The following is a 19,121-nucleotide window of genomic DNA, read 5'->3' as shown; positions in this document are numbered from 1 at the left end:
GGTTTCTAGAAGCTGTGATTGGAGCTAGCCAAGGAAGGGAGTATCGTTCCCTATAAAGGAGACTCCGACTACTCCAGAAAGGCCAACAACTTTCTCTTTGCGAAGTGTGGCTGTTCAGCATGAGATGTAACCTGGGCTCCCCCTGGACCACAGCTTCTGTATGCTGACTCTGGGGAAAACCTCCCCAGAAGATAGCTCAGTGATGCTGGTTTCCTAATCACAGCTGATTTTTCATCTCCAACTGATCAGCATCAGTTGTCCCAAAAAGAACAGAGGTTTCACTTCAGTGGTGCTGGTCCCTTTTGAATCACAGCCGATTCTTCGGCCCCAGCTGACCAGAACTACAGTTCAAACTATTGTATGGACAGCTCAGACAGTCTTTGCTTCCTTCTGACACCTCCCAAGCCAGGCCTCCATCATCTTCACTGTTCTCAGAATTCTTCCAAGATCGCACAGAATACACCCCAGTAAGCTTGGAGCACAAAGTTCCAAACACTTCATGGAATCTGTTAGGACAGCACTCCACTTTTGAGTACTCATGTCTGCCCTAGTTTGGTTTCTATGGCTGTGATAAAGGCCATGACTAAAAGCAGCTAGGGGAGGAAAGGTTTTATTTGGCTTATGTTATCATGCCATACTCCATGATGAGGGAAGTCAGGGCAGGAACTCAAGGCAGGAACATGGAGACAGGAACTAGAGCTGAGGCCATTGAGGAACTCTGCTTACTAGTGGAACTACGTGGCTTCCTCGGGCTCCTTACTTATACAACCCAGGACAGCTCAGGGACGGTACTGCCCACAGTGAGATAGATGGGCCATGTCAATCACCAATCTAGGAAATGCCTGAAAGGCCAGTCTGCTGGAAGGAAGCCTTTTCTCATTGTGGTTCCTCTTCCCAGAAGGAAGAATGACTTCTTTCCTGTTTGTTTCTCAGCGGTGGAGCATGAAAATTATTCAAACTGAGTTTACTAGAGCCAACATTAAGTGGCTAGTTTGAATCTGCTCCAGGGGAATAGAGAGCCAGGCGTTGTCTCTGCACAAAATCTAAGTACATTTTTAACACGGCATAATCTTTCTAGAATTTAGTCCTTTTTTTTTTTTATCAGTGATGAGCATTCAAAACACAAAATTCCTGAAGGCAAGAATCTAGAAAATCATTATTCATTTCATAAGGAAACCAGTTAGGGCTTATTAGATTTCCCCCTTAAAGCCTCTTTGCTGCTTCTCTTGATGCTAGTCCAACAATAATGATGGCTCTGTACCTCATCCTTTGGGAACCAGGCATAATAAACAATGGGCCTCCAGTCTGGCCACTTTCCAGCCATTCTCCTGCCCCGTGATAATAGCCAGGGTCTTTCTAAACACATAGCAGCCTGCTCTACAAACAGTCTTTCTCCTATGGTACAGAGCCTGCCTGCGCTCAGCCCCTCTCCAGTGTGTAGACACTAGGAAATGGTGACAAAAAGCAGACTTCCATATGAGACCCATGAAGGTACCAGGAGTGACCTTCTGCCCCTTCAAACGGATATTCCTTAACTAACAGTTGCACATTTCTTCAAGAAGGACAGATTGCCAATCCTTAATGTTCACAGTTGGTTCTAGTAAATCATTTCCTTCTACTGGCCGAAGGCAGTATCGACAGCTTAAAAAAGAAAACAAGTCAGAAAATTACCCATTAACGAATGTCTTCCTGCTATTCTTACTCTCGATTTTTGCACGCTCCTGACCACAGAGATGAGCTCAGGCCTGCTGTGAATAGCTAGTATCTCAGTCCTTCTGAAAATCTGCCTGAGGTCTCTGTGCTTGCCTTCCAGGGTTACCATGAATGAAAAGGACAATTTAATGAATGCCGAAAATCTGGGGATCGTGTTTGGGCCCACCCTGATGAGACCCCCTGAGGATAGCACCCTCACCACCCTCCATGACATGCGGTACCAAAAGCTGATCGTGCAGATTTTAATAGAAAACGAAGATGTTCTGTTTTAAGCCACCAGGGAAGTGAGCTGATAGAGCTAGTGGAATAAAAACGTTTCTCACACTTGATTTGTTTATTCAAACAAGTGGCAGAATTTCCTGGACCACAGTGGATCGCAGAGTTGGGGACTGTGTCTCCCGCCTCCACGTGAGAGCAAGGGTGAGGGTAGGAAACCCCTTACCTTGGGTCTTTTGCCGTGCCTCGTATGTATGTCTGTTTTGCTGGAAGAGTGATTAATAAATCTTTCTTTAACTTATTAAAAAAAAAACTAGACTTTTAAGCTTCAGTCTTAACAGTAATAAAAGGGAACTTAATTCATAAAGGTACTTGGTACAGTATGCATTTCCCACCTTCAAAAAGAGAAGACAATTCTATATGTTAAATGTTAAATGAAACCTATATTGTAAGATGTATTTTATTTTAGCTGCAAGAATGTTATTTTATTTTAGCAAATAGAATCCAATGCAGTGCATTGGTTATGGCCCTGTACCTTGTGCCCTTCTCGCTGTGATGCCTGGTGAACGTTGACCGTGAATGCAGTGTCACCTTGACATACCTCTGTCCCGATGAGTTCTTCCATGAGGGTTCACCCCTCCTCGTGTCCCTGCTCTTCACAGTTCCTGCTCCTCAGCACTGGCTTTTCTGCTGTGAGATAGTGTATGTTCATAGTGTTTCTAGGCTGGTCTGAGGCATCCACCAGTTTCCTTTCTGTGAGCATTTTGTGGCTTCCCAAAGGATGTTATGGAAGTAGTCATGGCCTCTCCATATCTCCTGTGTACATCCTATAACATGCAGTGTGCACTGCTACACAAAATGACTTGAGGACACTGGATGCAGCTGGACCATATCACAGAATTAGCACTTTCCTTCTCCTCAGCCAGGCCCTTGAGACTGATGCCAATGGCAAGTTGAAATTCTTTGCCGCATTTCCATATGGATGAATCACGAACCTTTAGGATCATTGTTGAATCTTGTTCTTTACTTTCGTTTTATAAACCAATTATTAAATTATGAATAAATAAGGTTGGTTTCTTTTAATCAAATGTTTTTCCTTCATAAAAGTTGCTCTGTATGGAAGATAATTTAACATGATTTTATTACTAGAAACACATTCTGTCGGTTATATTTATCTTAGCATGAGATTTCCACACCAAGATCTCTATATTTTGTAACATAGGCAAAAATATTTAAAACAGCAAAAACTGTACATTTAGATTTTTAAAGCCAGTGTCTTTCCCTTGATTGTCTGAGATGACCCAAACACTGACAAGTCTTGCTTAGAGTGCCCAGAAGAAAACTGCCCTGTTACAGTGATAGAGACTGCAGAAGTGGTCTATTAGCCTCCCCAGGCCCTGCGGGCAGAATCGTGGCATCTGGGGCTCAGTTTGGCTTGCTCTCTGCTGTTACTGTCCCTCATGACTGTATAGATTTGTTTGTTGTGGCTTCTGTTCTTCTTGATACTGTCAATAATAATCTGGAAATGGTTTTATTTTGTGAAGTGAGCAATACTTTGTAATTTATGACAGTGTAATGGAAGGAAAACCATTCCATGTATTAAATACTCTGTCCATCATTTTGGAGTGTGTCAAGGGAGTTGTATCTGGGGCGGGGCGGGGGGGGCAGGGAAGGAGATGAGACTTTTCAAAACGTTGTTTTCATATACATTCGACAGTGGGTTCTATCTTACCAAGTGACAAGATGTAGGAGGACCTAGGAGTCCCCAACTCATCAGAGCCACCCTAAAGAGCTCACCTGGGTAACCCGCACCCCCAAAGCAGTCCCATGTCACCTGGGCAGCCTGTTCCTCCTGGGTAGCCTTCTGGGAGGTAAAGACTCATCACTTCTGAAAGGCACATCGCACCGATGCCCTATCCTCACCCCTTATGTAACAGCAAAAAGTTTTGAGAAAATGATGCTAGACCTTGAACAAAGGACAAGGATTTTGGAGTCAGAAAGCCCCAAGTTGATTCTAGACTGACAAGCCTGTTTACCAGATCTGACTGGTGGAACCAGGAGGTGGGATGCAGAGGAAGGAGGCTGGGGATGAGTTTGTGCCTCTGGAAATGTGGCAGTAACATCTAGACTGGAACATTTAAAGGACTGTGTGGCCTAAAGCAACCATGGATTTTTCTCATCATTTTAAGAGTGGCTTGGGGGGGGGGGGAGGGGGAGATATCATCACATGGAACTAGGGAAGAAAGAAGCGTGAGAAGAAAAGAATCTTGTCGTGGGTTAAGGTGAAGCCCCAGCAATATTCAGGACTCACTAATGTCCTGTGAGGAGATTAACTTGACTCTTTTTTTCAAATGTGATCCTAGCACCTGATTAAAGCAACCTTGCTTTAATCTGTAGCCTACTCACCGTGACATACATCACCCAAAGCATCTGGCAGCCTAGCATGGCTTCTCCGACCTGGCTCCACATTCGTTCCAGTGGGATAACACCAAGTATGAAGAATTAGCAGTTCTGAAGATTTCCCCATGTAATTCCTGGAAGGAGGGGGGTGGAGTGAGCGGGAGAGGGCATAGGGAAGGCAGGATGGTGCGGGATGAGTAGAAGAGGGCATCGGGAAGGCAGGAGGGGTGGAGTGAGTGGGAGAAGGCAGTGGGAAGGCGGGAGGGCACTGTTTTCCTCCCATCACTATAAATGGATTTTCAGAAGCTCTGGTCCAGATTGGGGTTGGGTCTGGTGCATGACTTAAGGATGACAGCATAGGACAGCAAAGCAGGGGACAATGCAGCTGAGGCATGGGTGGAGTAAGCATCAGGAAGAAACAACATCAGCCAGAGGCCATCTGGGCTGCCCTCAACAGGAAACCCAATGTAATGTAACCCATGTACACATGCCCAACCTCTAGCAACACCCAATTGATAGATATTTAGGTTTTAAAATGTAACATTTACTGGCTTCCAACCAACATGTGTGTGTCAAGCTTGGGTTACTCTGAAAACCTTACAAGCAAAAAGACTCATCTTATGGAGAGGATTAAATAATTTGCTTAGTCTGGCTGGAAGAAAGACCTGGTTATGCTAAGGGTTTCAGCTTACATAAGAGATTGGGGGGAGGGGCACTAATGTTTTCAAAGAAACTTATGGTTGTGTATTTGTCCTGTATCTACAGAAAAATAGCCAAGATGCAAGAGACTTTTCACATAGCTATGAGCCAGTTTCACATAATGCTACTGTCCTATGAAATCAAGGCACGCCCAATAAAATCAAGAAAGAAATATTAGCATAGCATTCATTGAACTTCAGACGATCAACTACCATGGGTGTTTCCATGAATTTCTTTTCTGTGGTTGTATCCCAGGATACAGGCCATTCACTCAGCACTAGTGAGTGCTCTTAGGTGGCCTCTGAGATGGCTCCACATACAAAGGCTCCTGACACACACATGTCTGGCAACTGGAGCTCTAGTTCCAGAACCCATGTCAGTGTGAAAGGAGAGAACTGGCTCAGCAAAGATGTTCCCTCCCATACACACACATGCTATGAATATATACATTCCATCTCTCACACACAAATTCTAATAAATATAAAATAAAAATAAAAGAGGACTAGGCTGCAGAGGTAGTTAAATCGGTAATAGTACTTGCTACACATGCTTGATAATATGAGTTTGGTCTCCAAAACTCATCATAAGAAAGAGAGAGCCAATTCCTGAAAGTTGCCCTGTGATCTACACACAAATGCAGGGGCACATGCTTCTTCATACTCATAGACACACCGTGCACGCTAATAACAAGTCATAAAGGAAATATGATCGTAATTCCCTCAGAGTGTGTGGGAGCGTGCAGGGAGCAGAAACAGACATGAGTAGTTGCTCATAGCAACAAGACTGAGAAGGGGGTAGTATGGGCCAGGTAGAGATAAATACGATTACTTAGGTTGCAGTTAGGAAATGAAGTTGAGAAGTGTTGCTATAGATTAAAGAATCGGATCTAATGCCCAGTTGCTTATCTCACTCAGTTGCAATATTTTTTAAAACAAAAGGCCACAAGAACTAGGTGCCATTGGGAAGGAGGCGAGGAGATGCGAAAGGCTAGACCTGGACATGGTCCGTGACATGGAGATTTCCACGTACAGATGGTTTTTATTCTTGGGCTGCTGATACAAGTTTGGGAGGAACTCACTGGGGATAATGACCAAGAGCACAGAGGGACCACCCAGGAAAAGCAGGCAGATAGCTCCAGAACACTAACATTCAGGAGAGAAGAAGAGACCGAGGAGATGGGAGATGAGGCCTATTGCAATATAATAAAATATTGAGAATTGTATGGTCACTTCAGAAAATATCTCACCTTATAGGGCTGGAGAGATGGTTCAGTGGGTAAAAATGCTGGCTGCTCTTACAAAGGCCCAGACTTCAGTTCCCAGCACTCAAGTCGGGTGGCTCACAAGTGCCTGTAACTCTAGCTGCCACAGAGCCAGCATCCTGGCCTTCACACGCACACATGTGCATACACTGAGATATGCATATATGTATCATATAGTGTGCTAAGCATGTCCTTGTACTTTTCGTTGTTCTTTTGTGTTTGCTAGGCATCAGGCATAGCTAACATGGGAGAGGGTTGCTTCGTTGGATGCTTTGTAAATACAGATAAGCCATACTGTGGCCTTACTGTTGCTGTTCCCCTCGCCCAAGTCCATCTGCTGAAATCCCAGTGGAATTGGAGACAGAGCTTTCCAGTAGGTCATGAGGGTGGGGCCCTACTACTGGAATCAGAGTCCTCATAAAAAGAGCTCTCCTGTCCTCTCCACTGTGTGCAAACAACCGCTTGTGATACAGGAAGAACTGTCACCAGACAACAAACCTCCCGACATTTTGCTTTTGAACTGCCCAGCCTCCAGAAATGTAAGCCCTAAGTGTATGTTGTTTGCAGATCAGACCAGATGGGGCATTTTGTTAAAGCAACATTGTTTTAGTTTGTTACGGTTGCTATGATGAAACACTATGACCAAAGCATCTTGTACTGGGGGACAGAAGGGTTGCAGGGGTGGGGGCTGGGGTGGGTATTTGGCTTACACTTCCATAGCACTGTTCATCATCATCGAAGGAAGTCAGAGCAAGAACTCAAACAGAGCAGGAACCTGGAAGCAGCAACTGATGCGGAGGCCCTGGAGGAGTGATGCTTACTGGCTGCCTCCATATGACTTACTCAGCCTGCTTTCTTACAGAACTCAAGACTACCAGCCCAAAGCCCCATCCACCATGGGCTGTGCCCTCCCCCATCAGTCACTAATGAAGAAAATGCCCTACAAGGTTGCCCGTAGCCTGATCTTATGGGGGGCATTCTCTCAACTGAGACACCCTCCTCGCTAATGAGTCTAGCTTGTATCCATTTTACATAAAATTCATTAGTACAGGCATAAACAGACTAAGGTAGCTAACACTTTCTTGCCTCCCTTCTGGTATCTGGTTTTTATGTTTCTAATACAAGTAATTGTCTGTACAGCTACCTCACACTAAAATATAAACGCCTTGAGACAAGACTTGTGGCTACCACTTGCATGGCATAGCACTTACCATAGCAAATGACACATTTCCACTTCTCTTCTGACATCTTCCCTGGCTTCCCAAAGCAGAGAGTACAGGAAATGCCAGCCATAGCATGGGAGAGAGCATATGGGTGGTTTGGAAAACTGATGTGGGAGCAGAGAGGAAAGGGATGAGAGCAAATATCCAGGCCAGCTGAGAGATGAAGAGCCTGCCGTGCCAAGTTAAAGGATGTAAGTTCAAGGATGAAAGATCCTCAAGTGGCAAGACAACAGGAAGTCAAAGACCAGAGGCTCCGAGCCAATCAGGATGCGGTTTTGCCCAACAGCAATGCAGTGTGGTTCACAGCATGAGGGATGAGAGAAATCCAGGTGTGAGTTCCTTAGGAGACAGCCAGGACTTACTGGCCAAGTACCAAGTTCAAAGGAGAACGGCTCATGTGGAAACCACAACTTCTGGTTTTCATCACAAAGTAGTTATTTAAGAAAATAAGAAAATCCAAAAGAAAAGTGGAGCTTTCAGGGAGATTTTGAGGGGTTAGTCTGTGTGTTAGCATCAATGGTTCACCTTGGTGTAAATGTCTGATTGGTTATTGGTGCACATAAAGGAGGGTGAGCTGATAGACAGGGCTCAGACAGGGAACGTGGACAACTGGCATGGAGAGAACCAAGAAGACATACCAGGTAGGAACACAATCTAAAGAGTATCAAACCCAGAAAGCCTGGACTGAGAACAGAAATGGCCACAGGAGGCAGAGCCAGGATAAAAGACAAAAACTGTGGGATGCTAGCAGGTTTGGAAAAGGCCGTGCTGTGCACCTAGTTAGGAACATTTCAGGGGGCACAGGAGCTAAATGGCAAATTAGTGATGGGGGTGAACTTGGTGAGTAAAGAAAATACAACCTATGGTCAAACTCACTAAAAAAAGCAGCTCTCACTTCATAGGCTTACCCATCCAGCAGAAAATCTTTCATAGTTGCCAGATGTATATCTTCACATGCTTTCTTCAGCAGTTCTGCCCTTCCAAATCTTCAGCATTAATAAAGTATTACTGGAACATTTTCTGGCCATTCCAGTTGCCAAGCATACCTGTGTCCTGCCCCTTAATCTCTAAACTGAATGTAGTCTCTTGGTCCATAGGAATTCTGTATCTGAAAATGGATACAATAACAGAATAAACCACCTGCTGGCATCCCAAACACTTTCCTAAGGGTCAGTTGATATCCTGACTGTGGATTCTCCCAGCTCAATGTAAATTGTACAGCAATGCACAAATATTAGTTGTGTACCCAGGTTTGTCCTCCCAAAACCAATTCCCTGCCTGATGGGACAAGCCAAGTTTAACTCGTCCTGGCAGTTTAGGGGACCAGGGAAGCCTCAGGACGAGAAGGGAGAATCCTACCAAGGATACTGTGAAACTAAAAGTACCAGAGGAATAGACTCAAATAGCTCACCTTGGTAAGAGCATCCAGCTTTCAAGCAGAAAGAGCCTGAGTGGGCTGCCGATTTATCTCTGTGGGAGAGCATTTGCCCAGGATGCACAAGTCCTAGGTTCAATAACTGGAACCAAAAAGAAACAAAAGCAACAGCAAGAAAAGTATACGTTAAATTTTCTGGGTCAGCATGGTAGTTCAGCAGGTGAAGACGCTTTCTGTCCAGTCTGACGAGCTGAGTTCAATCCCAGGAGCCCACATGGAGATAGAAATGACTCCCACAAGATGTCTCCAGCCTCCAAAGGTATGCTGTGCCGAGCACTCACTCACAGGCACACAGACACACACACACACACACACACACACACACTCCAATAATAATAATAATAATAATAATAATATATATATATAGAAATAAAGAATTTTTAAAGGAACCCTATTAAGGCAAACATAGTTTTTCTTATGCCAGAGATTAATTGCCATGACTAAGTAAACAATAAACATGTATATTCACATACATCACATACATGCTGTATATACAAACTGTATAGTTCTAGGAGAATGATATGAGATTCTCTTCTAGGGGTCATAGTGACACCCACAAAACCTTTTCTAATCCATTAAGCTCCTGGAAGGACCCCAGTGACTTCTCCTTACCTCGTGGGCAAGTCTAATGCTGGCACAGTCAACTTGGTACCAATCCCCATAAAGACTATGTCTTGAACGTAAGGAGACTGATACCAACCTGTAGGAAGCATTAGCAGTAGATCTATATGCATCAAGAGGGATATTTTATTATTTAAAACCATATGTAAAGGGGTGTGTGCACCACGTGTGTGCAGATGTGCTCAGAGGCAAGGATACCCTGAAGCCGAGTTCAAGAAGTTGTGAGCTGCCCATACAGATGCTGGGAATGGAACTGGAGTTCTCTTCAAGAGAAGTACTCAGGCTAGCCACTGGCCATCCCTCCAGCCTCAGGCAGGTAATTTTGTGGCCGATAAAATAAAATAAAACCCTGGTATAAAAGGACTTAGACAATAAGTCATCTACTAGCCAAACATGAGGTTCAGCTATAGGAGCCATCAAGCCTAATTCTGTCTTTCTACTAGCCAGCATTTCTCTCGGGGGTTGACTAAGGAGTTAGTAACATGGGAGCTTTGTCCCAATTAATTGCAAAGAACCTTTTCTAGGAGTTCCCACCAGATGTCCAATCACACTGGCCAGGACGGTTGTGTGTGAGCATGGCTAAGCCAGTTACTGGTGAGGGCAATGAGAGCAACAGAAATGCTCACACACGATGGTTTACAAAGAAAAATCGCCCGGACATTAAGACCTAGGACTTGTTAACAAGGCAAGGTACTGGGCATGGCTCAGGTTTGGGGCTCTACAAACAAGGTTTTTCCTTTCTATTCTTTTCCATTTCTCTCTGTGTGTCTGTTTCTCTGTCTCTCTCTATCTGTGTCTTTCTCTGTCTCTGTCTCTCTCTGTCTCTCTCTCTCTGTTGTTTTTGTTGTTGTTGAAATAGATTATTTTTTCATACAATACGTCTTGACCAGAGTTTCCCCTCCATCCTCCTAGCTCCCCCCCCACAGCTCCCCTCTCCCTTGGATGTATCCCCCATCCACCCACCAATCCCTTCAGAAAAGAGCAGGCCACTATTTGAAGGGATTAGAAAGTGTGGCGTTGTTGAAGGAATTGTATCACTAAGGGTGATCTTTGGAGCTTCAAAGGCCAAGAAGATCCCAGTGTCTCTCTTTTCCCCTGCTACTTGCCAATTTAGATGTAGAACTCTGAGCTACTTCTCCAGCATCCTGTGTGCCAGCATGCCACCATGCTTCCCCCATGGTAAAATGAACTAAACCTCTTTAGCTGTAAGTGACCCTCAAATAAACAATTACTTTTGTAAGAAAAGAGAAGGGGAGGGGAGGGGAGGGGAGGGGAGGGGAGGGGAGGGGAGGGGAGGGGAGGGGAGGGGAGGGGAGGGGAGGGGAGGGGAGGGGAGGGGAGGGGAGGGGAGGGGAGAAGAGAAGAGAAGAGAAGAGAAGAGAAGAGAAGAGAAGAGAAGAGAAGAGAAGAGAAGAGAAGAGAAGAGAGAGAAGAGAAGAGAGACGAGCAGGTCTCTGAGAGACACCAAATACAACAAAACAAAGTACTGTAAGACAAGGCAAAAAACCCTCATAACTGGACAAGGCAGCCCAACCGAATGGAAACAATCCCAAGAGCAGACAAATGAGTCAGCAACACACCTACCCCCACTGTTGGGAATCCCACAAGCTAACAGCCACAACGTGTATTTAGAGGCCCTGCACTTGCTACTTCAGGCTCTGTGAGCCCATGTGAACCCTGTTTAGTTAATTCAGCAGCCTGTGTTCCCCTGGCGTCTTCCATTTCCTCTGACTCCTACAATCCTTCCTCTGTCTTTTCCATGGGATTCCCCACACTTCGAGAGAAGGGACTCAAGGGAGACTTCCAATTTAGACTTTCTCTTCACATCATGTTCAAGTGTGGATCTCTGCATCTGCTCCCATATCTACCTGAGGAAGCTTCTCTGATGATGACTGGACAAGGCACAAACCTATGAGTGTAGTAAAATATCATTAGGAATCATTTTGTTGATTTTTCCCTTTTTTTTTTAATTTGTTGTTTTTTTGTTGGAGCAGTTGTGTTTGGTCCTACCCCAGTCTCTTGGCTCTCCGGTTTCCCATTCGGGGTCATTCAAGCAGTGTTGGGAATGGACTCCCATGGAGTGGGCTTCAAGTTAAGTCAGATATTAGTTGACCACCATTGTCCCAGCATATCTTGTAGGTAGATTGTAGGTAAAGGTTTTATGGCTGGGTTGGTACCCATGTCTCCCTTTCAGTAACCTGCAGTGTACCTTCCCACACCAAAGAGACTGGAATGTAGGTGTGAAGGCACCATGTAGGTACCAGCGTGACCTCTCCATGTTCAATGAGCTGTGTGGATGACCTTGGCAATGGGCCCACTGTGACTTTGAGAAGAAGAGCAACCCTCTGTCCTAGTATCAGCTTGGGTTGTTTGAGGATCTCCAGAGGACCTCCTTGGCCAACAACTCAATTGAACGCAACGCAGTCCTGCCACAGGGAGCCTTGCCTGGCTACAAGAGATTGTCAGTTCAGGCTCTGTATCCCCTGTTACTAGGAATAGTCATTAGTCAGCCTCATAGATTCAGGGAGTTTCCACTGCACCAGGTTTCCACACGACTCCCCCAAATGCCCCCCAATTCCCAGCTGCCTCTCCCCACACTCTCCCACCATCTCCCTCCAGCACCCGATACTTCCCAGTCCCATCCCCACCTGCTCCCAGTCCACCCACAAAATCAATTCTATTTCTGTTGCTCTAGCCTTGACCTCCCCAAGACAGTCCTTGGGGGTAGCAGGTAAGAGGGTTTGGAAAGACTCCAGGGTGAGGAGCGGAAGCAGACTTAATGTAATAGTGAAAAGTGCCCTTATACACTCCGTCCACGTCCCCTTGGCCCATAACTGCTTGTCACACGCAACTGGCACCAGTCAGTTGGTTGTCCTAGTCACACACTCTGTCTTTGTTTCCCAGTGCCAGGCAGGTTCCAGGGTAAGTGAATGCAGAAGTACCTGCTGCGCATGCGTGGGCCATGGTTTTGGCAGGTGGGGGAGGGGGGCACTAATTAGAACAAGCTGACTCACTCCCATGCGTACCCTCTAGAGCCTTTCTCTTCACCTAACATCTCTGGGTCTATGGATTGTACCTCGGGTATCACTTATGTAACAGCTAATATCTACTTATAAGTAAATGCATACCATGTTTGTGTTTCTGGGTCTCGATTACCTCACTCGGGATGATTTTTTTCCCTAGTTCCATCCATTTGCCTGCAAATTTCATAATGACATTTTCTTAAACAACTGAGTAATACTCTGTTGTGTAGATGTATCACATTTTCCTTTTCTGTTCTTCAGTTAAAAGACATCTAGGTTGTTTCCAGTTTCTGGCTATTGTGAGTAAAGCTACATTGAGCAGAGCCAAGCACGTGTCCTTGTGGTAGAGTGGAGTGTAGTTTGGGTAGATGCCCAAGAGTGGTAGAGCTGGGCCTTGATACCTGGGACTTGCTAATAAGTCAAGGTAGTGGGCATGCCTCAGGCTTGGGGTTTTGAAAACTCAATATTTTAATTAGTCTTCCAGGCACTTTCATTAGAATATAAAGCTTAACAAGCTGAGATTAAGAATAATCAGAATTTATTTCTGAGCCAGGTGTGGGTCTGCTTTCCTTAAGGTGTCTGGATAATGGAGGGAAAATAGACTTGCCTGAGAAGGGAACTGTGGCTACACAGTGTGATGCAGACAGTAACGCCCTTAGGGGGTGCTTAGAATCATGGGAGACTCCTTGAGTCACTCAGGACTCCAAACATCCCAACTCAACAACTCTACTGAGAATCTAGTGCAATACCATTTAAATTATCAGCTTCATGAAGGTAGAATCTTAGCTCTGATCATACTTGGCAGGATACCTCATATACAGTAGGAACCTCGGGCTTAATGGCATGTATTCCACTCACAAATATAATTTCCATTTGGGTGTGATGGGAAGAAGGGTTGGGAGATGGAAGAATCTGGAGATATGCCTCTGTCCTATGCAGAGAGATCTTTCATTTTTCTATTGAATGGCCATATGGTATCCAATCCAGAAGCATTGGATTTGGAGTCATGCATCCTGCCTTGGCCCGGTGTCATAGCTTCTTAACATTGCTGAGTTTCAGGTTTCTCTCTTCTGAAACATGAAGATTAATGCCTTTCTGGCTGCCTACCTGTTCAACCCACCTACTTCATGGAGCTGTGTGTGAAGACAGATGACCCCTGAACAGGTGTGGAGCGCTGTTGTGCACCCTCACACACCTCTGTGCCCCATCCCCACCTCAGGCTCCTCTGCCCATCCTCCTAGGATGCACACGTATACCTCAAAAGCTGCCGTGTTCTCTACTTCTGCTCAGGCCATCACACTGACCCTGCCTTTGAATGCTATCTGTCAACAATTCTAAGTTAGCTTCAAAATGCAGCAAGGTACCAGATGTCCTGCTACAAATCTCTTCTGCCTAAACTAGCCCATTGGGTAGCCTTATAGCCATGGCTCTTGATGAGCATGCCTTAGAGCTGTGGCTCAGCTCTTCAGATCTTTTTCACATCCACCCTGTTTGTATCTCATTAAGAGATTTCTAAACTCTAAGTAAATTAAAGGCCTTGGCCCATTCTCCAACATGTATCGTACTTTGACACATTTTTACCTTACTTGACATGTTCAATAGTTGCAAGGTTTGTACACATAGCATTGTGATGATGTTAGTCTACAACCTATTTTCTCTCCTCTACAATTAAAAAAAAATAACCTGCACTGGCACATAGTCCATCCATTTTAACTGTTACAAAATGCCATATTAAGTAATTTAACATTGCTAATGCCAGAGATAGATACTAGGTCATTTCCCTTTTTCCATTAGTACCTGACATCTCCAGATGTGTTTTCATTAAATTCTGCACCTGCTTCAAGTGGACAGATAAATCATGAAGGGAGACTATGGTCAATCTGACTAGCATGCTTCCCAGTGGTGACATCACCCGGGTTCTCCCCAGTCCTGCTCAGGAATGCCCACATTTCACATCCTTATCAATACTTGGCATTGTCATAGGTAAATATTTTGTTTCAATATCTGTTGAAATAAAAATAACATGATTTTGTTTAATTTTTATTTCCTCGATTCCCACTGCAATTGAGCTATTCTTTTGTTTCGATGACCAATTGTTTGTCTCCTCTGTGAAACTGGTCATTCTTAAGTCTTACCATGTCTCTTAAGTTGGTCTCATGTCCCCTGATTTGTTTTGAGTTATTTATGAATTCCAAACTATTTATTTTTCAGTCACGTGTGTTCTGTGGACAGCCAAAGCAATCTTGAACAAGAGGAAAATACTGCTGGGAGCATGACTATGCTGTGCTAGGGAGCCATAGCAATGAGATAGCATGTTACTGGCACAAAAACAGATCAGTGGAGCAGACTGCAGGATCCAGATATAAATTCAAACAGTCTCAGCTAAAGATTTTGGTTTTGGCAAGGCTAAACCACACTGGAGAAGTGACAGAATCTTCAGCAAATAGTGCTAAGAAAACTATAAATCAACATGCTCAAGACTGAAATAGATCCTGCACAAATTCTGCTCCAAATGGCTTACGGAGCTACGCATAAGGACCAAAAAAACTGGAGGAAGAGTAGGAAGTGTGCTACAGGAAGTATGCAAAAGGAAGTGTGCTACAGGAAGTGTGCTTTAGGAAGTATGCAACAGGAAGTGTGCTACAGGAAGTGTACTTTAGGATGTATGCAAAAGGAAGAGTGCTTTAGGAAGTATGCAACAGGAAGTGTGCTAAAAGAAGTGTATTGCAGGGAGTGTGCTATAAGAAGTATGCAACAGGAAGTACACTATAGGAAGTATGCTACAGGAAGTATACTAAAAGTAGAGTGCTATGAGATAGAGGCATAGGTTTTCGAAAGAGGACCCTGGTCACTAAGGAAGTAAGGCAAACAACTAACAAAAATAAGGCCTCATGAAGCTAAAAAGTTTCTGTGCAATCAAGGAAACTGTCAACTGGATGACAAGGTAGCCTACAGAACAAGAAAAAACTATTTGCCAGCTGTATGTTTGACAGAGAATTAACATCTCAAATATACAAAGAACTCAGAAACCTAAACTTCAAGAAAACAAACAATCTGATCGAAAAATGGGGGAGGGGTGGGATGGATCTAGAGTCATAAAGAGGGAGCTTCCTTTGTATCTAATTGGTCACCTCACCTCTCATGTCACAATAGTTTCTGAGACAGGTTCTCATTCTATAGCCTCAACTAGCCTTGAGCTCACAGCAGTCACCCACTTCAAGCTCCCAGGTGCTAAGATTACAGGTATGAAGCATCGAGTCCTGCTATTTTTAATAGCTTATCAGGTGTTATGAATGATATTGAGTATATATATCTGATGTCTAACAATCATCCTGCTGGATAATCTCATTAATTTTTATACTTTTGTCTAACTATCATCTTAGATTTCTGCATCATTGGATGGAATACCCATTTAGGCAACTTTGTTCCTTTCTTCCCAGTTCTCATACTTTCTTCCTCTTCCTCTTCCTCTTTTCCTCCTTCTCCCCTCATCTTCTTCCTCCTCCTCTTCTTCCTCCTTCTTCATCTTTCCCACTTCTCCAGAGGAATGGACCTCCAGTGAAGACAACAGTCTCATTTTCCTTCTGGCTTTAGTGAGAACATGTAGAAAATGCCTACATTTAATGTGATAGATGTTGTAATTTTTACACAACTAAATTTACATCAACTCAAATTTGATTTGTGTTGATGTCAACTAGAAAACTAAAACCATGACTGCCAGGTGTGCTGGGAAGGGAACAGACTGTTCCATTGTGTCTTCAGCACGTTTCTCTGGAGTGTCTGCTCCTCAGCAACGGAGCTACTGTTCCTCCCCATGAACATTCTATCACTGAATCTCCCTGCTTGGCCCCATGAGAGCACACCTTAAAACTCAATCTCTAGTGGGGTTTCATTAAATGCCATTTTCTGTCATCTCTGGAGCTTCCGTTTTCTCCATCCGCTGTTCACACAGTGATACAGTAAATAGATGTCTAAAAACTAAGCCATTCTCACTGCCCAAGGAGTTGTTTTACCCCATAATATGTAATATATTTTTAGAATGGTGTTTTAAAGAATTATGTGTCTGGCTCTTTACCTATTTTATTTTAAGTCAAAGCCGAGGGTATAGTTCACTAAAAGAACATTTGCTTAGCGTGCAGGAGTCCGAGTTTATGTCTCAGGGAAGGAGGAAGATGTGATCAAGCTTTACCTATGGAACTGACCCATAGAGGTTTATGGCTTTCTGTATGTCTCCTTTCCTACTACAAGTGGCAGAAAATCCATATTTCAATAGACTGAATGGGGCATCAACAAGCTACTTGTCTCTGATGAAATCCTGAGTGGATGGTATGAATCTGGTGTTGCATCACCCTTGGTGGAGGGCCAGGGGTCTTCTATCTGGATTCCACTGGAGATCTCTGGCCTGCAGCTCCCTTACCCAGTCCAGCTTCCTCTTGCAGGAGGACAGCTAGTAGCAAACATGGAGGGCAAGCAGGGATACTAGAGTACTGTAGTAGAGACTGAAGCCAGTCCTATTGCCTTGTCTCATGATACCACTCTAACTGCTGATACACTTCCCCCAAAGCAAAAGGGTACCCCAAGAAAGAAGTAAGTTCCAATCCAGGAAATATGGAGTACAGCTCAAGGCATCCCCATGGCAGTGTGTGCAGGCAGCCAGGAAAAAGTCAATCTAGGATGAAGCAATGGAGGCTCCCAAGAGGATTCCTAGGAACCCCAAGGGACCCACAGGTTGTTGTGATTAGGCATAAAGAAGCACACTGTGGGGATTACTTTTCTCACCATTGTGACAAAGTAGCTGATAAAAATAACTTAAATGCAGTAAAAAGGGATTTGGGCTCACAGTTTCCTGGGGGAAAGTCTGTTGTGGAAAGGGGAGGTGGAAGGGCTAAAGTGGCCTGAGGTTAAATCACCTCAAAGGCCCATCCCCAGCACCCCCACCTACCACAAACTTCCACCAGAGCAGCCATGAGCTGATGAGCAGCTATTCGAACACAGGAGCCCAAGGCAGACAGTCAGACTCAAACCACAATGCAAAACACAAAGAAGTTACTGGAAGGGTGGAAAGAGACATGGTAAGCAAATAGAATTTTTTTTCCAATCAGAAATTATATGAAAAGAAACTAAGATAGTAAGTCTGTATATGTATAGATTTAAATGTTTAACCTAAACCATATCTGCACTGGTTCAGTATGAACACGGAATAGACAACTAAACCAAACCTGTGATATAATCTCTGGATGGAATAAGAAGGAAGGGAAAGAGAGTCACCGTGGCGTAAGTGAGCTATGTTCTCAGTTGTCATGCTAGGACTGTCTAGTGTTTGGTAAATCAAAAGAAAATGCAATGCCACAGCGCTGCTTAGAGGTATGGAGAGCTGTGCATACCAAAATAAAGTCATAAAGTCAAAATTATCATAGACAGGGGGGCGTAATTACAGGAAGGACTACGGTGAGATAAGGTGTAATTTTCTTTTTCAGAGATTTTAAAAAATTATTCTTTTAGTTATTTGTGTATCTGTAGGTCTATGTAAGGGTATATGCTCACTATAGGTGGTGTGAGCCACCCATGGTAGGGGCTAAGAATTGAACTTGGGTCCTCTTCAAGAACAGTATATGTTCTTAACCACTGAGCTCTCTCTCTAGCCCCAAGGAGCAGGAACCCCTGTGGTTTTCTATAAACACTGTAGTAACATTTAGCTCTAAAATGTATATGCATATACTATTTTGATAAATTGAGAACAAAAGAGAGGCATGCTAAATGAGCTATCAGAGACTTTACTCCACAGGCCCCTTCCTTTTCCAGTGTGACTCAGTGATGCAGGTTATTTGTTGAGACCCTGGACCACAGCCTGTTGGTGACCTTCCTCCTGAGGATGTCCACTTGCCATTTGTCATTCCTTTCATGTATCGATGCTTCCAGGCTTACCCCAGCGCACTTCCTCTCTTAACGATGTAATGCGATTTCTGAGCTCAGAGATAAAGAGCCTTCCTGAATCATGCACAGAAACCTTCTGCCTGATTGGATTTAGTCATTGAGGATGCTCCTAAAAGCAGCGTGATTCAGAGTGGATTCTCATAAATTACATATTCCACAGTAAATGATGTCGTTGGGGGCAGGAACTGGCCACGTCCAATAATATTGACAGTATTTTATAAGACATTGATATTACTTTCAAAATTACTTTGGAATTGATTGATGGTTTGTTTGTTTGTTTGTTTGGTTGGTTGGTTGGTTGGTTAATTGGTTGGTTAGTTGGTTAACTAATTGATTTCTGCCAATAAAAGAAAGTAGTCACAGAAAAGCCAAGCACTCACTGGGACTTTACTATACGGACTGATGAGTATATTGTCTACTTCCAACCTCGATACTGCACAAAGAAGTGAATAGAATTGTCCCCACTTTACATATAAGGAAAGCAGAGCCTGGAAAGGTTTTTGGCATTTTCCCAACGCCACCCAGCTAGCATCCAACCCAACCACCAAGTTTTTTGTGCAAGAAACTCACAATATTACAATTCCCAGAGTTGGTCT

At 44.1% G+C, this 19,121-nt stretch overlaps 1 protein-coding gene across 4 annotated transcripts in view; it reads left to right on the top strand.

Annotated features, from left to right (window-relative positions):
* Chn2 (chimerin 2) overlaps window positions 1-3,547 on the top strand; it is a 279,786-nt gene extending 276,239 nt beyond the window's left edge. For all 4 annotated transcript variants that reach the window (XM_021164052.3, XM_021164053.3, XM_029478202.2 and 1 more), the window contains one exon: window positions 1,814-3,547. In XM_021164052.3, the coding sequence (XP_021019711.1) occupies window positions 1,814-1,985 (172 nt within the window). In that variant the 3' untranslated portion in view covers window positions 1,986-3,547. The remainder of the gene's footprint in view (window positions 1-1,813) is intronic.
* The last annotated feature ends 15,574 nt before the right edge of the window (window positions 3,548-19,121 follow it).

This window comes from Mus caroli, unplaced genomic scaffold (assembly GCF_978045245.1).
Source record: "Mus caroli unplaced genomic scaffold, Mus_caroli_1 scaffold_7, whole genome shotgun sequence".
NCBI classification, from domain to species: Eukaryota; Metazoa; Chordata; class Mammalia; order Rodentia; family Muridae; genus Mus; species Mus caroli.
The sequence above is the reverse complement of the archived record's forward strand: the minus strand, read 5'-3'. Positions and strand labels throughout refer to the sequence as shown.